At 45.4% G+C, this 10,000-nt stretch overlaps 1 protein-coding gene across 9 annotated transcripts in view; it reads left to right on the top strand.

Moving 5' to 3' along the window:
• The window catches only part of eif4g3a (eukaryotic translation initiation factor 4 gamma, 3a), a 117,004-nt gene that overhangs the window by 18,362 nt on the left and 88,642 nt on the right, over positions 1-10,000 (top strand). For 6 of the 9 annotated variants that reach the window (XR_005006133.1, XM_036559726.1, XM_036559724.1 and 3 more), the window contains exon 2: positions 5,753-5,825. Coding sequence is in view for 8 of the 9 variants with exons in the window: in XM_036559726.1 (XP_036415619.1) it covers positions 5,753-5,825 (73 nt within the window). In the remaining variant the exon portion in view is untranslated. Of the gene's footprint in view, positions 1-5,414; positions 5,561-5,663; positions 5,826-10,000 lie in introns of those variants that run through there. The other 3 variants (XM_036559729.1, XM_036559728.1, XM_036559727.1) reach the window with 3 other exon arrangements.

The raw sequence follows: 10,000 nt of genomic DNA, 5'->3' as shown, positions 1-10,000 counted from the left end.
ATTTGACTGGAAAGAAGACAGTTACAGCCTCATACGACCCCCACCTTTAGAATGTAGCTTATGAAATGTGAAAGTTATGAAGAATATGATGAAGTGCGTTTTGGACCCACCGGTGGTCTCAAGGAGTTGAAGAGGTTAAACCCTGTTATACAACATTGTTATATCCATGTCATAAAACATCGTGGAAGGTGTGCATGCTGTCATGAGCTGTCAAGACATATTATGTCCACTAATGTAACAGTTATGTGCAAAAATCAGGACAACAAGACATTGAATGTTATAAAATGGTAACATGACACTGTTATAACGGAGCAAAGCTGCGTGACGGCAGATGATATTTATGGCATGGTTATGCTGATGTTATGTAGCAGTTCAGGTGAATCTGAAAGGTGCCTTCCTGTTAGAGCGCCACGTCCCTGAGCTCTACGCTGCGACTCGTTCCACCACTGTTTGTCTATGAAGATAAACGTCTGTGTGCTTCATTTAACGCGCCTCTTAGCGGCAGGTATGGCTGAAATGGCCACGTAGCAACTTATTACAAGTGGTGTCCTGTAATTGTGGCTCTGTGGTGCGTCTCTGTCCGCCTGTGTGACCCGTGTTTCTTCGTCAGTCTCACATTTGAAGCCGTCACTGTCTTTATCACTCCGTTAGATCTTCAGTCCTGCTATAAGCGTTTCCTGTTTTGCGAGGCTGGATTGGGGTGTACCTTACCTGCCACAGTGCTGTCCCTAATCAATTAATCTGCTTCGTTTCCGGCTGCAGAATCATTTAACCAGTTTCACGTTTTAACCTGCTAGTTTGCTGGTCAGTCTGTGTGGGAAAAGATCTCCAGGACTGGTTTTCAGCTTGAAAACTTTACGAACTGAGTTGTATTTTAAGGTAATTAACCAGTTGTACGTCGTTATCTAGCAGCTGTGTGTGGCGCTGTGACGGAACCAGCTGCCAGATGTTCAGTAGTTTTTTAAAGTAGCTTCTACTTAAGATTACAAGACACTCTAGAACATTCCAGTCACTGAGGTTAGTGACGGAACAGGAGGAGCTGTAGTGATTTACTAAATCACTTACAGTGCAGGATGAGCTTTAATCGAGGGAGCGCTGTAATGGAGGGAGCGCTTTATTCAAGGGAGCGCTGTAATGGAGGGAACGCTTTATTCAAGGGAACGCTGTAATGGAGGGAACGCTTTATTCAAGGGAACGCTGTAATGGAGGGAACGCTTTATTCAAGGGAACGCTGTAATGGAGGGAACGCTTTATTCAAGGGAACGCTGTAATGGAGGGAACGCTTTATTCAAGGGAACGCTGTAATGGAGGGAACGCTTTATTCAAGGGAACGCTGTAATGGAGGGAACGCTTTATTCAAGGGAACGCTGTAATGGAGGGAACGCTTTATTTAAGGGAACGCTTTATTCAAGGGAACGCTGTAATGGAGGGAGCGCTTTATTCAAGGGAACGCTGTAATGGAGGGAACGCTTTATTCAAGGGAACGCTGTAATGGAGGGAACGCTTTATTCAAGGGAACGCTGTAATGGAGGGAACGCTTTATTCAAGGGAACGCTGTAATGGAGGGAACGCTTTATTCAAGGGAACGCTGTAATGGAGGGAACGCTTTATTCAAGGGAACGCTGTAATGGAGGGAACGCTTTATTCAAGGGAACGCTGTAATGGAGGGAACGCTTTATTTAAGGGAACGCTTTATTCAAGGGAACGCTGTAATGGAGGGAGCGCTTTATTCAAGGGAACGCTGTAATGGAGGGAACGCTTTATTCAAGGGAACGCTGTAATGGAGGGAACGCTTTATTCAAGGGAACGCTGTAATGGAGGGAACGCTTTATTCAAGGGAACGCTGTAATGGAGGGAACGCTTTATTCAAGGGAACGCTGTAATGGAGGGAACGCTTTATTCAAGGGAACGCTGTAATGGAGGGAACGCTTTATTTAAGGGAACGCTTTATTCAAGGGAACGCTGTAATGGAGGGAGCGCTTTATTCAAGGGAACGCTGTAATGGAGGGAACGCTTTATTCAAGGGAACGCTGTAATGGAGGGAACGCTTTATTCAAGGGAACGCTGTAATGGAGGGAGCGCTGTAATGGAGGGAACGCTTTATTCAAGGGAACGCTGTAATGGAGGGAGCGCTTTATTCAAGGGAACGCTGTAATGGAGGGAACGCTTTATTCAAGGGAACGCTTTATTCAAGGGAACACTGTAATGGAGGGAACGCTTTATTCAAGGGAACGCTGTAATGGAGGGATCGCTGTAATGGAGGGAACGCTTTATTCAAGGGAACGCTGTAATGGAGGGAACGCTGTAATGGAGGGAACGCTGTAATGGAGGGAACGTTTTATTCGAGGGAACGCTGTAATGGAGGGAACGTTTTGTTCGAGGGAGCGCTGTAATGGAGAGAACGTTTTGTTTGAGGGAACGCTGTAATGGAGGGAACGTTTTGTTCGAGGGAGCGCTGTAATGGAGAGAACGTTTTGTTTGAGGGAACGCTGTAATGGAGAGAACGTTTTGTTTGAGGGAACGCTGTAATGGAGGGAACGTTTTGTTCGAGGGAGCGCTGTAATGGAGAGAACGTTTTGTTTGAGGGAACGCTGTAATGGAGGGAACGTTTTGTTCGAGGGAGCGCTGTAATGGAGAGAACGTTTTGTTTGAGGGAACGCTGTAATGGAGGGAACGTTTTATTCGAGGGAACGCTTTATTCGAGGGAACGCTGTAATGGAGGGAACGTTTTGTTCGAGGGAACGCTTTATTCGAGGGAACGCTGTAATGGAGGGAACGTTTTATTCGAGGGAACGCTGTAATGGAGGGAACGTTTTGTTCGAGGGAGCGCTGTAATGGAGAGAACGTTTTGTTTGAGGGAACGCTGTAATGAAGGGAACGTTTTATTCGAGGGAACGCTTTATTCGAGGGAACGCTGTAATGGAGGGAACGTTTTGTTCGAGGGAACGCTTTATTCGAGGGAACGCTGTAATGGAGGGAACGTTTTATTCGAGGGAACGCTGTAATGGAGGGAACGTTTTGTTCGAGGGAGCGCTGTAATGGAGAGAACGTTTTATTCAAGGGAACGCTGTAATGGAGGGAACGTTTTGTTTGAGGGAACGCTGTAATGGAGGGAACGTTTTGTTCGAGGGAGCGCTGTAATGGAGAGAACGTTTTGTTTGAGGGAACGCTGTAATGGAGGGAACGCTTTATTCGAGGGAACGCTGTAATGGAGGGAACGCTTTATTCGAGGGAACGCTGTAATGGAGGGAACGCTTTATTCGAGGGAACGCTGTAATGGAGGGAACCGTACCGTTGACTGACTGTTCTGCTGCCTGTTCTCTGTTCCAGTGGTCAGAGAGGAAGTTGGACTTCGTGGAAAGTCATATGCTGTGATCCGTGATGAGTGTTTCCTTCGTTTTGAGGAAAAAGCCCCCAGACTTTTCTCCTTTTTCGACTTTCAGCCGTATCTGTTCTTTTTCTTTCCCGCTCTGCTCACACAAGCGACACCGAGTGCCCTCGTCAGATCACTAACTCGCTCCACGCTGGACGACAGTTTTAAAAAGTGAATGAAAAACAGTGGAAAAACTATTTGGTGTCAGTATTTGAACATTTTTGAATCTGAATGTTATTGATCATGTTCAATAATAGTTTCAGTCCTACTTTACTGGAGATGTTATGGTTTTCAGGGTTGATTCACTGTGTCAAACTCAGTGATTACATAAATATCAGAACTTTTATACCGTAGCTGTAAATAAGCGGAACATTTTGTTGACACAAACCTGCTGGTTTAGTGCTGAAGGTGCTCAAATCCCTGAGCACAGTCTTTTGTAGCCTGAAAAGATTTTAATCACTTGTATTTACACTAAATAGTCAAATGTGTCTCTGTTTATTCAGATTGAAGTCTGATTGCTGTGACGCATTGTATGCAAATTAGCTCACAGCAGCCAGTCGTCTGTGCTGCTCCTCGTTTTTCTGTTCTATTCAATAGAAAATCACACTTCAGTTAAAACCCAGTATGTTGTAGTGAGACGGTGAAGAACGATGAGGTGAAGTAAAGATTTACCTGCCTGCCTCTTCGTTCACGCTACCTGCCCGACGGAGGGCCGGCAGAGTGGGCTCCTGAATTAACCTCGGAGAAGAAGCTCCTGTCAGGAGATGAACTGGGCAGCAGCGATGCTCGTGCTGAGGGGCAGCAGTCCGGGCGGTGGTCTCTTCCCCATAAGCAGAACAGCAGAAGGAGGCACAGTCGCGGAGTTAGGAGGGGTGTTTGTTGTTGAAGGTGGCTTAGAGTGACTGATGTCTTTAGACCAGTATAACGTTGGGCTAAAAGCCCCTCCAAACAGCCTGAACCCTCATTAAACAGTCTTACACTGCGTTTTCAGGTGAAAACTCGAGACGAATGAAAGGAGTGTTTACATGTAAAGGACTAAGCAGTCGAGTTTGGAAGGTATAACTTTTCGCTGCAGTGCAGAATAAAATGAAGTTAATTGAAAAATATTTGTCAGATATCAGACGAGCTGACCGACGAGGATAGTTTGTCTTTTTCTTCCTTTATTCCTGTTTACTGTGAGTTTGAGCACAAAGGAATAGAAAAGCAACGCATATAAAACATAAAGTCACACAGCTTTAAAAGCCGAAGTAGCGAAACTCCAAATTCCAGTGGCGGAATCCGTTTCGGGGTTTTGTTTTGACTCCTCGCTCTCTGGTGAAGGTACATGGTGTACTGCAGGGGGAATTGGACATTGTGGGGGAGGGGAGGGGAGGGCCTGGAGAGGCTGTGTAACTTTCACTTTCTTACCCTCGCTGAGTGTGTGAGTGTGTGTGTGTGTGAGTGTGTGAGTGTGTGTGAGTGTGTGAGTGTGAGTGTGTGTGTGAGTGTGTGTGTGTGTGTGAGTGTGTGTGAGTGTGTGAGTGTGAGTGTGTGTGTGAGTGTGTGTGTGTGTGTGTGTGTGTGTGTGTGTGAGTGTGAGTGTGTGTGTGTGCGTGTGTGTGTATGTGAGTGTGTGTGTGTGTGTGTGTGTGTGTATGAGTGTGAGTGTGTGTGTGCGTGTGTGTGTATGTGAGTGAGTGTGTGAGTGTGTGTGTGCGTGTGTGTGTGTGTGCGTGTGTGTGTATGTGAGTGAGTGAGTGTGTGAGTGAGTGTGTGAGTGTGTGTGTGTATGTGAGTGAGTGTGTGAGTGAGTGTGTGTGTGTGTGTGTGCGTGTGTGTGTATGTGAGTGAGTGTGTGTGTGTGTATGAGTGTGTGTGTGTGTGTGTGTGTGTGTGTGAATGTGAGTGCGTGTGCGAGTGTGTGTGTGAATGTGAGTGTGAGTGCGTGTGTGAGTGCGAGTGTGAGTGTATGTGAGTGTGTGTGTGAATGTGTGTGTGAGTGTGAATGTGAGTGTGTGTGTGAATGTGAGTGTGAATGTGAGTGTGAATGTGAGTGCGAGTGCGAGTGTGTGTGTGAATGTGTGTGTGAATGTGTGTGTGAATGTGAGTGTGAATGTGAGTGTGAGTGTGAGTGTGAATGTGAGTGTGAGTGTGAGTGCAAAATGGACAATTACTTGTTGCTCCAGAGCGAAACTAAAGAAACAGAAGGTTTGGCTGATTTTCTGCTTTTTGAGGGTGAGGGTGGGGGTGGGGGTGGGGGATGAGGGGCGGGACGTTTAAATATTTTCTATTGCTGTTGTTTGTAATACAGTTTTTTTGTTGTTGCTGTTGACCTTGTTGACCTCCTGTAAGCCTCTACTGACCCCATCCCAGAGTTTTCCTTCACTGCATGCGCTCCAGAATCTCGCGGGTGCCGCTGTCGCTGGAGGAGCGGATATTTCCCGCCCAGCCGGGTGTCGCTGCAGTGTACAGCGTGAGTAACACACCTTATTACCCTTTCTGCACACCAGGGGGCGTAATTTATTTTACACAGTGAGAGTTTCTCAGTTAGCCAGATAACTTTTGCCTAGAAGTCGGGTCAGTCCTGTGGGAGAAGGGACGTTCCTACCGGTCAGTCCTCAGTTGACCTGTCCGTGCTCTGCTCGTACGTTCTTTCATAGCTGTTGCTGCGAAAGAACATATATGCTGCAAATTTCTCACTGAAGGACGTCATAAATAGGCCAAACGCCCACCTGATGACATCAGTGACGTTAGCCCTACAGTGCTCACGGGTGACTTATCAATAAATCAGTGACCAGCAAATTATAAAAAGCCGCACTTATCCTTAAACAAAATCATGACCACCGAAAAGTTGAAACCTTGGACTGTTTATAGTCGTTTTCAGACAGGATTAGTTTTAAATGGGCTGTTGTAATTTTTACTGGTTACTGGTTTCTCAGTGATTTAGGCCTGAATGGTTAGGGACCGCGTGATCCTGCATCAGTGAAGACTCCTGCACCGTTTACCTTCTCCAGGCCTGTTCAGACGGTGATTTTGGAGGAGTGGGGAAATGCAGGTTTACCACAGGATGTGTGAAATGTTTATGACCAGTTTGAACAGGATAGTAAATCTCAGTATAAACGACAGAGAAACGAGTGGCTGCTCGATTTACGCCTTTACTCCAGAAAACACAGAGACGTTTAATTTGGTCGTTATTCCGTTTACACTAACCGTCTGTCTTGGGCCCAATCCCCCCCCCCCTCAACTCAGCCCTGCCCCTCTGTTTAGCGTGTTCCCGTCTAGGGGTAGGGTGTCCCGATTCTTGTTGAGATAGAGGGGTGGGGTGAAGTGTTGGGGCTACATGACCCTCCAAATGGGGGTTTTTCAGAGACTCCAAACAGAGAGATATGAGAAAAAAGGAAAAACTGGCAAAATGGAGAACAAGAGACTAAAGAAACAGACAAATGTGAGAATTTTCTCTGTTAAAATTATGGTAATCATCGTTTTATCTTAGTTTAATGTTGTTTGTGTATTATGCTCCTTTTCTTCATAACAAGCATAAAAAACTCTAGTACTATACTGACGTCTCGGTAGCTAAATTTCCCGTTCCACCTTAAATAGTCCATCAGTTCTGACGCCTGAAGCACCAGAATGTAACTGCTGCTCTATTTAAGGTGGAACGGGAAAATCTGAACAAGAATCTGGTGAATATCTGAATTCAGCTTCATATCACTGAAGAATTAGGGGTGGGTGATAATAAATAATTGCCCCCCTCTTTGAAGATCATATGATGCCCTAAATGTAACTAAAGCCCAGCAGTGAGGAGCTGAACTTTACCCTCCTCGGCTGTCACTGCAGACTGGCAGGGTCGCCTACAGAGCAGCGCTGGTAGCTGTTAATGAAGTGATGCTCTTTTTATTTGAGGGTCCCATTTCAGAGGAAGATTCAACCACTACCCTGTAACTCAGTTCCAGGGGGCGACACTCGAAAACAAGGGTAAAAATAAAAAACATGGAACTGGGCCTCAGAATCTTAAGTAAAAGCACCTGGTCATTAGTATCACTGTTGGAAATTGAGTTTAGGAATTCACAGCCGACAATCATCGCTGAAAATAACGCAGAATATGATGAATATGATGCATGTTTACGTATCGCAGGGTTAGAATCATGATAGCTTGATTGATCATGACCTCATTTCCTCTTTCCTTCTTTCTCTATTCCTCTGCATTCCTTTGATCTCTTCTCTCCTCCTCAGCCCTGATGCTCTTATTTCACTGAAGTCCTCCTCACCCCCACCCTACTTTTCTTTTTTTTCCTCCTCTCGTCATTTATTCCCTCCTTTCTTCCTCTCTCTGTCTGCTTCCTTCTCATCTCTTTTCTCCTCCTCTCTTACTCCCACCTCCCTCTCTGGAGTGCTCTGGGTGAGCTTGGTGCTCTTGGCAGCAGCAGTTAGATTAGCAGCCTAACGCCGGGGCGATCTGGAGAAATAGACCATCAGGCCTTGCTCTGTGAGTGAGTGAGCAGTTTAGATGAGCACAAACACACACTGAGCTGCTGTTACCTCTTTCCCCTAAATGACTGATAGGCCGTTAGGGCTGAACGATTCAGGCAAAATATTGTGATTTTTCTGACCGATATTGTGACTGATTTAAATTCAGTGTCTGTGTTACAGAAACTTCCTATCTTTAGTCCCATCTTAACTTAGTCCTAGATACATATTACAGAGGCAGCTCTTATCTTAACTCAGAAATTATATCAAATCTTACAGAATCTTTTCAAGTTAGGAAACTACGAGGTTGATAATTGTTATTTACACCGATCAGGCGTAACATTCTGACCACCTCCTTGTTTCTACACTCATTGTCCATTTTATCAGCTCCACTTACTATATAGGTGCACTTTGTAGTTCTACAGTTACAGACTGTAGTCCATCTGTTTCTCTGATACTTTGTTAGCCCCCTTTTACCCTGTTCTTCAGTGGTCAGGACCCCCATGGACCCTCACAGAGCAGGTACTATTTGGGTGGTGGATCATTCTCAGCACTGTCCACTCTATTAGACACTCCTACCTTGTCAGTTCACCTTATAGATGTAAAGTCAGAGACGATAGCTCATCTGCTGCTGCACAGTTTGTGTTGGTCATCCTCTAGTCCTTCATCAGTGGTCACAGGACGCTGCCCACAGGACGCTGTTGGCTGGATATTTTTGGTTGGTGGACTATTCTCAGTCCAGCAGTGACACTGAGGAGTTTAAAAACTCCAGCAGCACTGCTGTGTCTGATCCACTCAGACCAGCGCAACACACACTAACACACCACCACCACGTCAGTGTTACTGCAGTGCTGAGAATGACCCACCACCCAAATAGTACCTGCTCTGTGAGGGTCCATGGGGGTCCTGACCACTGAAGAACAGGGTAAAAGGGGGCTAACAAAGTATCAGAGAAACAGATGGACTACAGTCTGTAACTGTAGAACTACAAAGTGCACCTATATAGTAAGTGGAGCTGATAAAATGGACAATGAGTGTAGAAACAAGGAGGTGGTCAGAATGTTATGCCTGATCAGTGTATGTTTCCAAGCAAGTGGCAGTAAGTTAGTTGGATAGACAGCTGCCGTTACTGATGTTAAAAAAATAAATAAAAAATAAAAACGTCTAAATAAAATGAAAGTGCAGAAGACTGTAAGTTAGGATTACTGCGACAGTGTCTGAGCTGTTTAAGTGGCGCTGCTGCTCTTTACTTTCAGTTTTCATTTCCGTTCCGAGGCTTCAGTCGAATGTTAGTCCTCCTGATAAACAGCCCCACAGTCTGCTCTCCTCACTCTTCACCGCTGTGGCTGTAATATTTTATTTAACAAGTTTACATGAACATTAACACACCAGGGTAACGAGAGAGAACCGTGGAGAACTGCAGAACAAAAACATCACGAGTGAAACCTCCCTAATTTACAGTGTAAATCAGTGTGAGGTTATTATGCTACTTACAGTGAAATTGTTGCTGCCTCTCACTAAAAACAAGAGAAATGAGGGTTAAAACTGAAACTAAGACACACTGAGGTCAAAGTTGGGACGGTGTTTGAGAACATTTAGGGTTCAGGATGTTTCTGTAATATTCCTTCCTTCTCTGGAGTTATGATGAGATTATGAACTCAGGATCTGTTGTTCTGTAAGACCTTCTGTCCTCAGTTCAGTCTGTACTGAGGTCGTCATGGTGACTAAACAGATAAGCTTTCAGAGTCAGGATGTGTCTGTGATGCAGCCTCAGGCCTGTTTGTTGACCCAAAAGACCAAATCGTCCACTTTCTTTGGCTTAATTCTTAAATGCTGCCAGTTAATTGTGGCTGTGCTGGGTTTCTCATGTGGTGGTTCTGTTGGTTCTGATTGGTCCAACTCACCTACTCATCTTCATGAGCTCTGTGTGTTATTTGGGTAGATTTCCCCCCTTAAAACTTTACGTGTTGACAGTGTAGGTTATAGTTAAGATTTCAGCTTTGGTGAGATTTCAGTAAAGAAACAGATGAATCTCTCAGCTCTGTGTGCTGCTCACAAACCACAGATACGATGTGTGTCTGGAACTGAAGGCTACAGACGAGAGAGATGTTCCTCACGCTGGGGCTCAAAGGCCACACGCAGCCGAGACGACCTGAGTAGGCAGCACTGACACGTCACAGA

This window comes from Colossoma macropomum, unplaced genomic scaffold (assembly GCF_904425465.1).
Source record: "Colossoma macropomum unplaced genomic scaffold, Colossoma_macropomum, whole genome shotgun sequence".
NCBI lineage: Eukaryota > Metazoa > Chordata > Actinopteri > Characiformes > Serrasalmidae > Colossoma > Colossoma macropomum.
Note: the sequence above shows the minus strand (reverse complement) of the source record. Positions and strands in the feature narration are given on the sequence as shown.